Source organism: Oncorhynchus nerka, linkage group LG1 (assembly GCF_034236695.1).
Source record: "Oncorhynchus nerka isolate Pitt River linkage group LG1, Oner_Uvic_2.0, whole genome shotgun sequence".
Lineage (NCBI taxonomy): Eukaryota > Metazoa > Chordata > Actinopteri > Salmoniformes > Salmonidae > Oncorhynchus > Oncorhynchus nerka.
In genome coordinates, this window is record NC_088396.1 from 25,925,685 (window position 1) to 25,942,726 (window position 17,042).

Below are 17,042 nucleotides of genomic sequence, written 5' to 3' on the forward strand. Positions count from 1 at the left end.
CCTACTATTTGAACGTGTTTTCAAATACATATTAAAACAATGATTTTCAAATACCTTTGTTAAATGCCTGGGAGTGTATTTGAGTATTTTCAAATACAGTACATGCCAATACATTTAAAGTATATTTCCAAATGTATTCCAATATTCAATTACTTGCCTTTTCAAATAAAACATATCTGAATAGTTATTTAAAAATGAATGTGAAAGTAATTGAGATATTTAAAATAGTATTTGAACCATGCAGGTCCAATCCACATACGCACCTATTTACGAGCACACACGCACGCGCACGCGCACGCTCACAAGCACACGCACACGCACAAACAGAAATTACATTTACATTTACATTTAAGTCATTTAGCAGACGCTCTTATCCAGAGCGACTTACAAATTGGTGCTTTCACCTTATGACATCCAGTGGAACAGCCACTTTACAATAGTGCATCTAAGTCTTTTAAGGGGGGGGGGGGTGAGAAGGATTACTTTATCCTATCCTAGGTATTCCTTAAAGAGGTGGGGTTTCAGGTGTCTCCGGAAGGTGGTGATTGACTCCGCTGTCCTGGCGTCGTGAGGGAGTTTGTTCCACCATTGGGGGGCCAGAGCAGCGAACAGTTTTGACTGGGCTGAGCGGGAACTGTACTTCCTCAGTGGTAGGGAGGCGAGCAGGCCAGAGGTGGATGAACGCAGTGCCCTTGTTTGGGTGTAGGGCCTGATCAGAGCCTGGAGGTACTGAGGTGCCGTTCCCCTCACAGCTCCGTAGGCAAGCACCATGGTCTTGTAGCGGATGCGAGCTTCAACTGGAAGCCAGTGGAGAAAGCGGAGGAGCGGGGTGACGTGAGAGAACTTGGGAAGGTTGAACACCAGACGGGCTGCGGCATTCTGGATGAGTTGTAGGGGTTTAATGGCACAGGCAGGGAGCCCAGCCAACAGCGAGTTGCAGTAATCCAGATGGGAGATGACAAGTGCCTGGATTAGGACCTGCGCCGCTTCCTGTGTGAGGCAGGGTCGTACTCTGCGGATGTTGTAGAGCATGAACCTACAGGAACGGGCCACCGCCTTGATGTTAGTTGAGAACGACAGGGTGTTGTCCAGGATCACGCCAAGGTTCTTAGCGCTCTGGGAGGAGGACACGATGGAGTTGTCAACCGTGATGGCGAGATCATGGAACGGGCAGTCCTTCCCGGGAGGAAGAGCAGCTCCGTCTTGCCGAGGTTCAGCTTGAGGTGGTGATCCGTCATCCACACTGATATGTCTGCCAGACATGCAGAGATGCGATTCGCCACCTGGTCATCAGAGGGGGAAAGGAGAAGATTAATTGTGTGTCGTCTGCATAGCAATGATAGGAGAGACCATGTGAGGTTATGACAGAGCCAAGTGACTTGGTGTATAGCGAGAATAGGAGAGGGCCTAGAACAGAGCCCTGGGGACACCAGTGGTGAGAGCGCGTGGTGAGGAGACAGATTCTCGCCACGCCACCTGGTAGGAGCGACCTGTCAGGTAGGACGCAATCCAAGCATGGGCCGCGCCGGAGATGCCCAACTCGGAGAGGGTGGAGAGGAGGATCTGATGGTTCACAGTATCGAAGGCAGCCGATAGGTCTAGAAGGATGAGAGCAGAGGAGAGAGAGTTAGCTTTAGCAGTGCGGAGTGCCTCCGTGATACAGAGAAGAGCAGTCTCAGTTGAATGACTAGTCTTGAAACCTGACTGATTTGGATCAAGAAGGTCATTCTGAGAGAGATAGCGGGAGAGCTGGCCAAGGACGGCACGTTCAAGAGTTTTGGAGAGAAAAGAAAGAAGGGATACTGGTCTGTAGTTGTTGACATCGGAGGGATCGAGTGTAGGTTTTTTCAGAAGGGGTGCAACTCTCGCTCTCTTGAAGACGGAAGGGACGTAGCCAGCGGTCAGGGATGAGTTGATGAGCGAGGTGAGGTAAGGGAGAAGGTCTCCGGAAATGGTCTGGAGAAGAGAGGAGGGGATAGGGTCAAGCGGGCAGGTTGTTGGGCGGCCGGCCGTCACAAGACGCGAGATGTCATCTGGAGAGAGAGGGGAGAAAGAGGTCAGAGCACAGGGTAGGGCAGTGTGAGCAGAACCAGCGGTGTCGTTTGACTTAGCAAACGAGGATCGGATGTCGTCGACCTTCTTTTCAAAATGGTTGACGAAGTCATCTGCAGAGAGGGAGGAGGGGGGAGGGGGAGGAGGATTCAGGAGGGAGGAGAAGGTGGCAAAGAGCTTCCTAGGGTTAGAGGCAGATGCTTGGAATTTAGAGTGGTAGAAAGTGGCTTTAGCAGCAGAGACAGAGGAGGAAAATGTAGAGAGGAGGGAAGAACAGCATCTAGTAAAGATGAGGTCGAGCGTATTGCCTGCCTTGTGAGTAGGGGGGGAAGGTGAGAGGGTGAGGTCAAAAGAGGAGAGGAGTGGAAAGAAGGAGGCAGAGAGGAATGAGTCAAAGGTAGACGTGGGGAGGTTAAAGTCGCCCAGAACTGTGAGAGGTGAGCCGTCCTCAGGAAAGGAGCTTATCAAGGCATCAAGCTCATTGATGAACTCTCCGAGGGAACCTGGAGGGCGATAAATGATAAGGATGTTAAGCTTGAAAGGGCTGGTAACTGTGACAGCATGGAATTCAAAGGAGGCGATAGACAGATGGGTAAGGGGAGAAAGAGAGAATGACCACTTGGGAGAGATGAGGATCCCGGTGCCACCACCCCGCTGACCAGAAGCTCTCGGGGTGTGCGAGAACACGTGGGCGGACGAAGAGAGAGCAGTAGGAGTAGCGGTGTTGTCTGTGGTGATCCATGCCAAGAAGTCGAGGGACTGGAGGGAGGCATAGGCTGAGATGAACTCTGCCTTGTTGGCCGCAGATCGGCAGTTCCAGAGGCTACCGGAGACCTGGAACTCCACGTGGGTCGTGCGCGCTGGGACCACCAGATTAGGGTGGCCGCGGCCACGCGGTGTGGAGCGTTTGTATGGTCTGTGCAGAGAGGAGAGAACAGGGATAGACAGACACATAGTTGACAGGCTAGAGAAGAGGCTACGCTAATGCAAAGGAGATTGGAATGACAAGTGGACTACACGTCTCGAATGTTCAGAAAGTTAAGCTTACGTAGCAAGAATCTAATTGACTAAAATGATTAAAATGATACAGTACTGCTGAGGTAGGCTAGCTGGCAGTGGCTGCGTTGAGAAATGAGTCAGACAGTAGTGTTTTCTCAAGCTGAAGAGGATCTCTGTCTCTCTCTCACACACTAAGTCTCATGGCCCTGCATGGCTCCTGTCCTATCCGATGCCCCTCACATCAATCTGTTCAAACACAGCTCCAGGCCCCTGGTGAGTACCTGCCTGGATCGAGGGTCATCTCTCTATCTCTCTCCCTGGCTGAACAACGCTCCATCTTGCCTCTACTGTTTACCCCAGGGACACACACCTGCGTATGGGGCCTCATCTCTCACCCAGCATTGTGTGTGTGTGTGTGTGTGTGTGTGTGTGTGTGTGTGTGTGTGTGTGTGTGTGTGTGTGTGTGTGTGTGTGTGTGTGTGTGTGTGTGTGTGTGTGTGTGTGTGTGTGTGTGTGTGTGTGTGCAGACACCAAATCACTTCAGATTTGACTAATGGTTGAGTGAATGCTGACCTCGGGCAGCCCTTGCCCATCAGACTCTCTGTCTCTGACCTAATCGACAACACACACACACACAATAACACACCTATCTGTGTATGACACACACAAACACACATGCACACACTTCTTGATTCTCTCCCTCTCTCATCTCACTGTCTCATTGTCTTCAATCCCATACAACTACAACTAGTTTATAAATCTGGCTTGCAGTTGTCGTACAAAATGGGTTTCCCCTTGAGTGGATATTTATTTATTTTCTCTTCTGTCCTGACAGCAGGAGGCAGAGATCAGCTGGGGGAACCCTCTCAAACCTCTGTTACATGGACCCAGATTACCAGCATCAAGGTATGTATTGGTCCAGATCAGATTGTAACAGTCCCAGCAAATTCACATTTCAATCTTTCACCCTAAACTCAGTTGTCAAAGATTGTACTTTGTCATACTGATAACTAAGTTGAGATGCGTCTAGATATCATTGGACAAGCTGTGTGTCTGGCTTTATAGTGACCATCAGTGAGTAAAAGACAGACAGATATGAGTGGATTCATTACTTTTACACGGTTCTAAGCTGTTCACAGAAACTGGAAGAGTTTCATCCAACCAGATCACACCATTTCGATTTTAGCAGACACTTGTATCCAGAGCAGATTTCTCACCTAGTCGCCTCGGGGATTCATACCAAGGGACCTTTCGGTTACTGGCCCAATGCTCTTAATGGCTAGGCTATGTGACACCCTAGTAGTAGTACCAAACTGGCTCCCCTGACAATAAAACATTCTTCATAGATCAATCAACCATTACATCGAACACTGGCGCTGTACGAATACCCATACTATCGTACATTTTAAGTATGTGACATTTCGGAAACAGTACTCCGAATGAGTCATCGAATGCATGATTACGTTGACTCCCCAGCAAAGTCACCCATGATACAAGTCCATATTCTTTGAAATCACTTTGAAATTTGACCTTTGGAACAACATCTGGTGCCAATGGTTGCATGTTTGAATCCATCGTTTGAAAGTTGTTTTTGAGATTTTTGTTTCAAAGCCTATCCAAAACCCTAACCACTACCTTAACCATTTGGAGTTAATGCCTAATCTTAAGATTTCAGAGTTAATGCCTAAACTTAACCCTAACCTTAAACATTATTGCCTAAACTTAACCCTAACCTTAAACATTATTGCCTAAACTTAACCTTAAACAATTCAGAATTTGACATTTGGGACAACTTTGAAATTTGACATTTGAATGAATATCTAATTCTGACATGAGACTGTGCGAGCTTATTGTAGCCCCGCCATTCATTCATTTTGGTAGTGTGTCAATATAATCTGATTATCAGCTGTTGTCAAACACGAGTCAGAAAAGATGAGTGAATTGCACTAGATCAAGCACCGAAGTGAGTATGCAGTTTAAGAATGTAGTAAGCTAGTACGGTATTCGGATACACCCATTGGCTACAGAAGCATCATGATATACCTATTGAAACTGAAAAGGAACGTGCCTCTCTTTATTCAATTGCGGATATATATTGAACAAACGTAAACACGACATGTAATCATTTCAACGATTTTACTGTGGCATTGTGTTGTGTGACAAAACTGCACATTTTAGAGTGGCCTTTTATCATGCTGTTTAATCATCATCTTGATATGCCACACCTGTCAGGTAGATAGCTTATCTTGGCAAAAGAGAAATGCTAACTAACAGGGATGTAAACAAATGTGGGCACAACATTTGAGAGAAATAAGCTTTTTGTGGAACATTTCTGGGATCTTTTATTTCAGCTCATGAAACACGGGACCAACACTTTACATGTTGCATTTATATTCAGTATAAATATGCAGTACAAACTATATTTTCAAGTTTCCTATTCGCACAAAATATTTTCAAAGATATTACATTTTGGCCCCAGCCATTCATAAGATGGGTGTGACTCCCCTCATATTGGTGACTTGGTTTGTTCTGATACACCTTATCTTCATTTACTTCCATCATCCATGGAGAGAAATCGTACTATAAGGAGGACTATACCACAGATAAAGTCCATTTCCATAATAAAACAGGCAATTCTTCCATCCTGGCAATATGCCCACAGTCAGCCAGTCTTCGCTCCCATTAACCCTGCATTATGTTGCCAAGCCTTGATCCTTGACATTGAAAGTAGCTTTCTCCACCATTTTCTGTCACCTTTGACCATCTGAACAGATGACTGGGTTGTGATTGGGGACAGTGTTTTTTTAAAGGGTTACCTGGACTGGGCTGTTCAGACATTTTATTTTACCTTTATTTTACTAGGCAAGCCAGTTAAGAACAAATTTTTATTTTCAATGACGGCCTAGGAACAGTGGGTCAACTGCCTTGTTCAGGGGCAGATCGACAGATTTTTACCTTGTCGGACATGCATCTCCACTCCTGCCATGAGACACTGTTAAATAACTCAGCATTTAGGTCAACCTTTGGACTGTCAAAGTCCTTCAGAGAGAGAGAGAGAGGGAAAGAGGGAGAGAGAGAAGACTCAGATAGAGATAACACCTGAGCATTAGGTGAGCTCCTCCTTCGGACTGGGAGTAGAGACAGGAGGAGGTCAGTGAATGTTCTACTGTTTCTCAAATTAATGCTGTATTTATTAACATGGTCAATTCTACGATTTGCTCATTATTTTTTATATTGCATGTACTGGTTATCTTATATTTGGCAGGTGTTGGCAGGTGTAATTGTGTGTAATTGACATAGAGAAAGATCAGAGATATAGGAGCAGTGGATAGAGGGGTTCCATATAACGCTCTAGCGGTGAGACTTTAAGGTTAATATGTGACATGTACCCCCACACTTAAGTGAGGATTCAAACTCATGGGATATCATCCCTCTAAATAGCATCATGGTTCCACTCAAGGTTTCTTCCCAAATGTAGATGGAGTTTCCTTGCAATTGTCATCTTGGGCTAGCTTAAAGGAGTTGAGGACTCCATCTCCTTCCAGCAGACACTGCAATCTACAGTGACTATTTAATGGATTAAATGATACAACTTGACATATTACAGTGTTCACCATAATCTAACAGTTGGAAATAGATGAGCAAACTGTAGGACAGATAAATATCAGCACAGAACCACACCCAGACTTACACTACACTTACACCTGAACACAGACACGTCCGTCACATCTTTCTTTCTCCCTGTGATAACAGTGTATTATACATTATAAGGATTCCTACGTTGACATTCTTTATCTGGGGGTCAAAGTTCACACATTCTAGTTAAAAGAGCCCTTCGCACCTTCAGCTGGCCCTGGCTGCCGTTAACCATTAACACCCTGCTCGCGGCCACGGAAAAGTTGGCATAGCAGGTTAACCTTCTTCTGGAGATGTCAGCAGTTGGCTAAACTATCCAAAACAAAGGTCTTCAAGAGTGTAGATCTTGGTGTGTGTGCGCGTGAGTTAGGGACTCGCCCGTAATGATTGTCAGAATACACCCCAGAGGTCTGTCAGTAAAGTATCAATCTGTGTAATCAATGACCACGGTCTTCAGCACAACCCCACACTGTTACATCTCTGTGTAAAATCTAGTATTTTTTGTCTCTCTGTTCATATCTCTGTTTCTATATGACCAATCAGATTTCTGTTGTGCAATTGTTCCACTCCACACCCAATTGACTTCCATTTATCTGAGGGTGTAGTTACCGTACAGTATGTACCTGTGAGCTGCTACAGAATAGCTACGTTTTACAGCACATTGCGTTATTGAGGTAATTTGGCAAGTCTGACAAAGTGGGAGTTTAGGACATTGAGATTAGATCTAATCGGCTTTACCACTGCTACACACGGGATGATTTGAGGGTGAAAAAAAATGTTTTGTTGGGAGTAGAAGGGAAGCTTGTGTGTATTAGCATTCTCACACTCTTGTCTGCATTGCATGACATGGCTGGGTAAAAATAGAGGGTGACTGTGTGCATCAGTATGTGGTGTGGCGTGTTGTGTTCTTACCCTGTGGTGTCTGTTGTAGGACATGGCTGGGTACAAGCCCAGGGTGATAGTTCTGAGTAAGAAGCCAGGTCATAGCTTTGGCTTCTTCCTGAGGGTGGAGAAAGGCGAGGATGGTCACCTGATCAGGAACCTTGAGATGGGCGGGCCGTCCGAGCTGGCGGGTTTGAAGGATGGAGACCGCATTCTCCGGGTCAACGGAACCTATGTGGATGAAATGGACCACTCACGGGTGAGGAGGGGAGGGGAGCTGACAGGGCTAGTAGTTGTCCAATTACACATGAACCCCTAGCTTCTCCCACTGTTATTGTATTGAAATTCTACAGGTGTGAGCAACATAGTAATAGTAAGGTAATAGTAAGATAATAGTATGGTAATAACCTTATCCTCTGGTATTGTTCACACCTATCAAATCTTGTAAAGTGCCTTGAGTAGGTACCATTTTGGGTTTGGTAAATGTGGAATTACTAGATAACTCTAGAGCCATAGGTACTGCTGTAGCAACATACCATGCTTTGTCCCATCTCTTTGTGCTGTGTGCCCTGGGTTAGGTGGTGGACCTGGTGAAGGAGAGTGGTGCATCCGTCACCTTCCATGTTCTGGATGTGGCATCCTACAAGCAGGCCAAGACTGAGGGGGTGGATCTTTCTGACCCTCACCCCAAACCCACCCAGCCCACCATGAACAGAGTGGCAGGAGAGGCACCCAAACCTAAACTCTGCTACCTGGCCAAGTCCAGCGGGGGTTACGGCTTCTCTTTGCGCTCTGTCAAAGGTGAGAGGGGTGGGGTACACACACACACACACACACACACGCACACGCACACACACACACACACACACACACACACACACACACACACACACACACACACACACACACACACACACACACACACACACACACACACAGATGTAATCTCTTTGCTTATTTTTTTGATTGTGTGATACAGCTGATAGGACACATAGCAAGTCTTGTCATCTCTGTTTTGCTTGTTGATCAAGCAAGAAATAAACACATTATCATTGTCTCGCATAGCTAGAAGCATACCACTCTCCATCCCACTGCTAGCTTCCCTATGAACCTAAGCAGGGTTGGTCCTGGTCAGTCCCTGGATGAGAGACCAGATGCTGCTGGAAGTTGTTTTGGAGGGCCAGTAGGAGGTACTATTTCCTTTGGTCTAAAAAATAAATTCCCCAGAGCAGTGATTGGGGACATTGCCCTGTGTAGGGTGCCATCTTTCGGATCGGTCTCCTGACTCTCCTTGGTCACTAAAAATCGCATGGCACTTATCGTAAGAGTAGGGGTGTTGTACTGTTCGTCTTTTGCATATCCAATGATAATGATTTTATGATTCTGTTTTAAACTCCATTTTCTTTCCTCCATTTCCTGATCAAGGTGAGGTGGGCATGTTCATGGCAGAAATAAACCCAGGGGGTGCGGCCGAGAGGGCAGGGGTCAAGGCCAACGACCGTCTGATAGAGGTCAACGGGGAGAATATGGAGAACGCCACTCATGACCAGATAGTAGAGAAGGTTAGGATTCACCCCATATTTACACTACTCTGTGGCGAACTTTAAGTTCAATATCTGTCATGTTATTCTACAGCCTGTCAACACATCATGTTCAAATCAAATGTTATTTGACACATGCTTGGTAAACAACAGGTGTAGATTAACAGTTACATTCTTATGGGCCCTTACCAATACACATGGAAAAAAAGAGAAATAGAAAAATAATAACACATGGGAAAAAAAACACAATGAGTAATATTAACGTGGCTATATACATAGGGGACAAGGACCGAGTCGATGTGCAGGGGTAATTGAGGTAGATATGTACATACAGGTAGTGATAAAGTGACTAGGCAACAGGATATATAATAAAGAGTAACAACAGCGTATGTGATGAGTTAAAAGAGCTAGTGCAAAAGGGTCAATGCAGATAGTTAAATGGTTAACTGGACTAACTATTTAGCAGCTTTATGGCTTGGGGATAGAAGCTGTTCAGGGTCCTGTTGGTTCCAGTCTTGGTGTATAAGTACAGCTTGCTGTGCGGTAGCAGAGAGCACAGTCTGGCTTGGGTGGCTGGAATCTTTTTAGGGCCTTCTGTCACCGCCTGGTATAGAGGTCTTGGATGGGAGGGAGCTCGGCCACAGCGATGTACTATGCCATACGCACTACCATCCGTAGCACCTGGCGGTCGAATGCCAAGCAGTTGCCATGACAAGAAGTGATGCAGCCAGTCAAGATGCTCTCACTGGTTTAGCTGTAGCCCATACCAAATCTTTTCAGCCTCCTGACAGGGAAGAGGCATTATCATGCCCTCTTCATGACTGTGTTGGTGTGTGTGGACCATGGCAATATCTTAGTGATGTGGACTCACTCAGAATGCAAGAGTTGGGACAATGATAATTCGGCAAATCAGTTTTCCTGATTCCATCTTTGTTCTGAGGGCAGCTTTGCCTTGAGAGCAGAAACAAATGACTCCGCCAGGACAGCGGAGTCAATCACCACCTTCCGGAGACACCTGAAACCCCACCTCTTTAAGGAATACCTAGGATAGGATAAAGTAATCCCTCTCACCCCCCCTTAAAAGATTTAGATGCACTACTGTTCCACTGGATGTCATAAGGTGAATGCACCAATTTGTAAGTCGCTCTGGATAAGAGCGTCTGCTAAATGACTTAAATGTAAAATGTAAATGTCAAGTTAAGGAAAGATATGTCATAAGTCTTTATTCTATATAAGTCTATTCTTCACAATTAATTTCTATCTGATAATTATTTGACATTACACCATCCTTAAAGAGCCCCTGTTGTGGCCTCTCTGTCAGGTCAAGGCATCAGGCAGCAGAATCATGTTTCTATTGGTGGACGAGGACACAGACAAGTTCTACAAGAACAAACGCATCAAGCTTGGTGCGGGGCTAGCCACAGTGAAGTTCCTCCCACTGAAGCCACGCATTGTAGACTTGTTCAAAGGATCAGACGGCTATGGATACTTCCTAAAGGCTGAGCCTAACAAGACAGGTGTGTGTGCTTGTGTGGTGTGTGAATTTTGAAAACTTGGTTACACTTTACTTAAAGCCAACCAGTAGAATGCATTAAGATGCGGTTATAATGACTTTTCAGAATGTATGAATCCCTTATAACAACACATCTACTAATAGCCACATAGGATTATTAATATTAGACTATTCACCAACAGCAGACATCAGTCATTTTACACAATAAGGACATGCACTGTAAATATCGTCCCACCTGCAGGCCATTTCATCAAGGACATTGACAGGGGCAGCCCAGCTGATAGGGCGGGACTAAAGGAGATGGACAGGCTGGTTGCCGTGGAGGGAGAGGAAGTGGACAGCTGCAGCCATGAGCAGGTGGTGGACAGGATCAGGCAATGTGGCAACAAGTGCTGCCTCCTGGTGGTCGATGAAGACACGGACACGCTCTACAAGATGGTGAGTAGTCAGGGAGAAATCTTTCCTGTTGGATTTAGGAAATAAATGAATGAAACGACAGTCAAAGGAGTTGGCTAAAGAACATAGGCATACAAATCTGGGGCAGTTTAAGTGTCTCAGAGCAGGAGTGCTGATCTAGCATCAGTTTTTCCTTTTGGATTATATTAAATGAGAGGGAGGAGCTGATCCTGATGAGCACTCAAACTTTTTGAATACTCAGTGAAAGTAACCTCCTTTTCCACTTTACTTCCAGATCATGTCACTTAATCTTTAATAATAATGATAATAACATTAAATTACATTTGTTGAGTGCTTTTCATTTTCAATCAAAAAGCTATTTCGAACAGGCTTCACAATTATATAATTTTATATATATGTAAAAGTATGTGTTATTTACTTCTGCCAGATGCATATTATAAACATTTTGCACTTAAGTCCATTATGCTACATTTTTGCCCTTTGAAGACCATTCAAAAAGCCTACAGAATTGTTTTTTAAATGAAAGGCTGAGGGGCAGTAATTTCCTGGTAACTATCATAGCATATATTACAGGCTCAGGAAGTGGCCAGAGAGACAGGGCAGTAAAGAAGACTATAGTGGGGATTGAGATGTAGGTCTGAGATGAATTGCGATATTCCACAGGGAGGCGTGTCTCCTCTTTTCTACTTGGAAGAGATGGGAGTCCTCCTTCCAGCGAGCCCTCCGCCCAGCTACCCAGAGTGCATCCCGGCCCTTGTCCCAGCCACCACAGCGCTCCTCAAGCTGTGTAAGATGGAGAAGACCTCCGCTGGGTACGGCTTCCACCTCAACAGTATCCAGGGGGTCTGTGGCCTGTACATCAATGAGGTAAGTACAATGTAGAGCACCTACTATACCCAATGGGTAGCCGAACGGATAAGATACTGCATCCCAAATACATGAACTTAACAAGACTGTTAATCAGATATGGGAAAGATCAAGGGAACAAAGCACATAATAACCTCAATTTCATACACAACATGACCAAATGTATGTGGACAGCTGCTCATCGAAACATCTCATTACAAAATCGTGGGCATTAATATGGAGTTGGTCCCCCTTTTGCTGCTATAACAGCTTCCACTCTTCTGGGAAGGCTTTCCACTAGATGTTGGAATGTTGCTGCGGGGACTTGCTTCCATTAGTGAGGTCGGGCACTGATGTTGGGTGAAAAGTCCTGGCTCACAGTCTGCGTTACAACTCATCCTGAAGGTGTTCGATGGGGTTGAGGTCAGGGCGCTGTGCAAGCCAGTCAAGTTCTTCTACACCGATGTCGACAAACCATTTCTGTATGGACCTCCCGTGCACAAAGCGAAACAATTCCAGACAAATTGTCATGCTGAAACATACTATTGCCACAAAGTTGGAAGCACAGAATTGTCTAGAATGTCATTGTATGCTGTAGTGTTAAAGTTTCCCTTCAATGTAACTATGGGGCCTAGCCCGATCCATGAAAAACAGGCCCAGACCATTATTCCTCCTCTACCAAACTTTACAGTTGGCACTATGCATTCGGACAGGTAGCGTTCTCCTGGCATCCGCCAAACTCAGATTGGTCCGTCAGACTGCCAGAATGTGAAGCATGAGACATCACTCCAGAGAACGCGTTTCAACTGCTCCAGAGTCCAATGGGGGCGAGCTTTACACCACTCCAGCCGACGCTTGGCATTGCGCATGGTGATCTTAGGCTTGTGTGTGGCTGCTCGGCCATGGAAAACAATTTCATGAAGCTGTCGACGAACAGTTCTTGTGCTGACGTTGCTTCCAGAGGCACTCGGCTGTCCCGTTTTGTGAGCTTGTGTGGCCTACCACTTCGCGGCTAAGCCGTTGTTGCTCCTAGTCGTTCCACTTCACAATAACAGCACTTACAGAAATTTGACGAACGGACGTGTTGGAAAGTTGGCACCGTGTGACGGTACCACGTTGAAAGTCACAGAGCTCTTCAGTAAGGCCATTCTACTGCCAATGTTTGTCTATGAAGATTGCATGGCTGTGTGCTTGATTTTATACACTTGTCAGCAAAGGGTGTGGCTGAAATAGCCGATTCCACTCATTTGAAGGGGTGTCCACATACTTTGTATATATTGTGTACCTCTGAAACACTCCGGTCATTCAGCAACTGTCAACTGTTTACATTTCAAACCATTCCAAACTCAGCTCACCCCTTGCGGTGTTCTCTCCCTCAGGTGGTGAAGGGCGGAGCTGCAGACAGGGTGGGTATGGAGGACGATGACATTGTGGTGGAGGTGGACGGTGTAAACGTGGAGCAGAGCAGTCACCAGCAAGTGGTGGGGTTGATCCGTAACAGCGGCAGCTCACTGGTGCTCCTAGTGGCTGGGAAGCAGGCCTACGACCACTTCAAAGCCAAAGGGGTGGCCATCACACCCCAGCTCCTCACCCCCACACCCACAGCCAGGTCCCCATCCCCACCCCCCTCCCCCACAGCCAGGTCCCCATCCCCATCCCCACCCCCCTCCCCAGCCCAAAGACACACACCAGCCCAGATAGACACGCCAGCCACTCTGGAGGAAGTCCGAGAGGAGGTGGAGGAGGAAGAGGAGGAAGCTAAGCCATACATCCCACTGCCCCAGACACGAGAGAGAGTGAGTGACATAACATAAATGTGCTTGAGTGCCTTGGTACCTTCTGAACTAGATTCTAATTACTCTGAATGTATAGACTAGAACCAAAGTATTCAGAAGCAAGTTAGTATCAATTGTATTTGCCCACAATTCTATTGCAGACAATTATTTGACTCTTTCTCTCCCTTAGACTACATCTGTGTCTTCAGCAGCATCATCTTGCTCGAGTGTTGATGAGAGACTCTAAGAAGTCACCAATTAGAAACAACTTCCTGACTTTTTCTGTCTCCCGTCAACCTTTGTACCATGCAGGATAATGTGGATATCTTGGCATAAAAACTCTGATCAAACTAAATACATTCAAATGACAGTCTGTTTAAAGGTATGAATACAATTGGTTTAAAATAGTAATAAATAGTTATGTATTTATTGATGTATAATTGCATTGATCAGTTAGATGCCACTGTTACCCAACAAACGTATGAATTCATATGATCTTATTACAAGCACCTGCAATGTAGAAAAATAACACTAGTAATACCAGTTCAATGTGTTATACTACAACAAAAACCATATAGCGACATCGGCCTGCACCTTAATCATAAAGCTGTCTTTTAGATAGCATTTAAATGGCCATTTATTTTAGCAGATGCCAAATAACGCTCTCACAGAGACAAAGTATCCAGTCCCAGATCTGTCTATAAGTCACTATTCACTTATTCTCTGCTTAACTGGTAAATTTATAGTGGCATTGCAGTACTTAAAAGAAAGGGAACGGAGTAACTAATAACCACATAAATTGGTTTATTCTGTAGCTTTCCCACCTGTGTGAAAGCACAGTAGAGTACAGTAGATATTTGCACACATTCACCAACAAACAACCCTAGGTACATGTACATACTGGACACCTTGAATGATGCTAGCAAATAGCATCATGGACATTGGGGATACATTTCTTCTTTAATTTTGAGTATTCTGTTTGTCAAAAATAGAGTGTAAACTTCAGGTAGTGATGGTCTTTACAAGCCATTCATACAACAAAGCTAGTGTTTGCAGTGAAGCGGCATACCATACAAATTGTAATTCGTAGCATATCATATGAAATGGATGATGGCCATCCACAAATTAATACCTACCATACGAAACATAACATATCAGACAAATGAGTGTCCCGGATTTATCCTTACTATTTTACGTCAATCCCTGAGTCCAGGTTGATGGACAAGGTTTGACAGTAATTCATGCTTTGGTTTAGTTTCACTGGCACTGTTCCCACATGCTAACATTTTAGCATTTGTGGCACAAATCCCATTCACGTCACGGGACCGATATGAGCAATTTTCACGCATCATGTTCATAGCATCTATAAGTGACTCTGTTCAGCTTCACAATCAATTGTAGATACTTTCGGATGATTTGGACATGACCATGACATAGGTAGCCATACAATAGCATAGACCTACATTCCAAACTTTTTATAAATTCCCCCCTATACCATACTTAGTTTGAACCCCGGGAAGTTTGGCGGGAGGGTCTACCTAGAGCTCTACCCTCCACTAAAAGACCTTAAAATCTTCCAAACCAGGATTGAGTTCAGTTTAATTGAATGTTTGCTATGTTGTGGAATGTTTTGTTTCCCAAAACGTTCTTGAACAGACTTTGAGGTACGTTTTCTCAATTTGATGGGTGTTATGGGGTGTCGCTTGAAGCAATGAGTGATGTATTTAACCCAACCCCTGCCCATTTTTCAACTGGTTGTTTAGTACAGTACCATTTCCGTTTCATTTAATGTTCTATTATGTTTTTTCACACTGAACATAGCCCAGGTTTGCCACTATACTATTATGATGGGAAACAGACAAGTGTTCAATGGCTACAAACAATTATTATTTCAATGATTTAGAGCAGGGGGGTCAAACATTCCATGGAGGACCTAGAAAACCAGGTGAAGGGAGTTCCTTACTAATCTGTGACCTTAATTCATCAATCAAGTACAGGGGAGGAGCAAAAACCTGCAGGCACCTGGCCCTCCATGGAATGACTTTGACACCAGGGGTGTATTCATTATGCCGATTCTGTTGCAAAACTTTTCTTCAAGAATTTGTCTAATAGAAACTCTTGCAACTCTTTGGACTAATAATTTCACCTGTAATTTAGAGTAAAGATTAGCCTACATGATTTGCAATAGTTTATAAAAAAATATGGTTAGGCCTAATGATAATGACTAACAATAAGATTGATAGCCTATATGCATAATGATATGCACAAGGAGGGCGGTAGTTGCTAGGTTGGGCCTCTTCTGACTGGGCTTCAAACAAATGCTTCCAAAATAGAGTACCACAGTATGAGTCATAATACCCACAAAACCTAGCTGTCAAATAGGGAAGTGGTTCCAATCGTTTTTCCACTGTTCATTTTTCCCGAAGGGGATTTTAGAAAGACTTAAAATAAGGGCTATGTTTTGTGTAGGCTTACCCTATCATAAAGAACTACAAATGCCATGGTGATCTGGACGAGACTGCCGAATCGAGGCAAAGGTAAGAATCTCTGGATTTACTATCAACTGTTAGCTAAATGTAGTAATGAATACATTTGCTAAATTTCTTTAAATGGTTTATTCTGTGAACTGTCTTGTGCAAGTTTTTAATTGGCACAATACCTGTTAGCAAAGGTGACAGCTAGAGATGATATGCAGGAGCTTGCGGGGATTTGTAGTTTTGCATGATCTCTACTTTGATACCTAATTAACATTTTCGTATGTGAGAGTAAACAGAGCCCAATATATTGATAAAAGTCACCTTGTCCGAGAGATTTACATGGTTATCAAAACATCATGCCAGGACAAGCCTACACGAAACACTGCCCTTATTTGAAGTGTTTTGAAAAATCCACTATGGGAAAAATGATTGGAACCATTGTCCTGTTTGACTGCTAGGTTTTATGGGTATTATGACACCTCCACTGTGGGGCTCTATGATCATGGAATAAAGCCCATAAATAAATGTATGGATTATGTGAGCAGTGCTAACAATATACAGGTAATTATTACAAACATGTTCTGACATACAATATTAATTTATGATGTATGACAGGCTTCAGGGTAGCCTATTGGTTAGAGCGTTCGACTAGTAACCGGAAGGTTGTGAGTTCAAACCCCCGAGCTGACAAGGTACAAATCTGTCGTTCTGCCCCTGAACAGGCAGTTAACCCACTGTTCCCAGGACGTCATTGAAAATAAGAATGTGTTCTTAACTGACTTGCCTGGTAAAATAAAAACTTTTTTTTTCACTTTAAGATGTCATAGAGAGAGCAATGCAATCTAGCAGACACATATGGCAGGAACTTGCAAAACATTAAACCACTGGGGGCTGTATGTCAGTC

The 17,042-nt window shown here is 44.5% G+C and overlaps 1 protein-coding gene across 3 annotated transcripts; it reads left to right on the plus strand.

The window, feature by feature from the left end:
* Positions 1-3,176: 3,176 nt before the first annotated feature.
* Positions 3,177-14,090, plus strand: LOC115127842 (Na(+)/H(+) exchange regulatory cofactor NHE-RF3-like). Of its 3 annotated transcripts, XM_029657487.2 has the most exons (10): positions 3,177-3,324; positions 3,887-3,957; positions 7,619-7,828; positions 8,148-8,370; positions 8,995-9,131; positions 10,432-10,627; positions 10,865-11,061; positions 11,704-11,907; positions 13,266-13,682; positions 13,852-14,090. In XM_029657487.2, the coding sequence occupies exons 1-10, from the start codon at positions 3,252-3,254 to the stop codon at positions 13,906-13,908; spliced, it is 1,785 nt and encodes a 594-aa protein (XP_029513347.2). In that variant the 5' UTR covers positions 3,177-3,251; the 3' UTR covers positions 13,909-14,090. The 3 variants fall into 3 exon arrangements, with proteins under 3 accessions (XP_029513347.2, XP_064873614.1, XP_029513417.2); XM_065017542.1 differs by lacking the exon at positions 3,177-3,324 and having other exon boundaries at positions 3,666-3,957; XM_029657557.2 differs by lacking the exons at positions 3,177-3,324; positions 3,887-3,957 and adding an exon at positions 6,101-6,201.
* Positions 14,091-17,042: the final 2,952 nt, after the last annotated feature.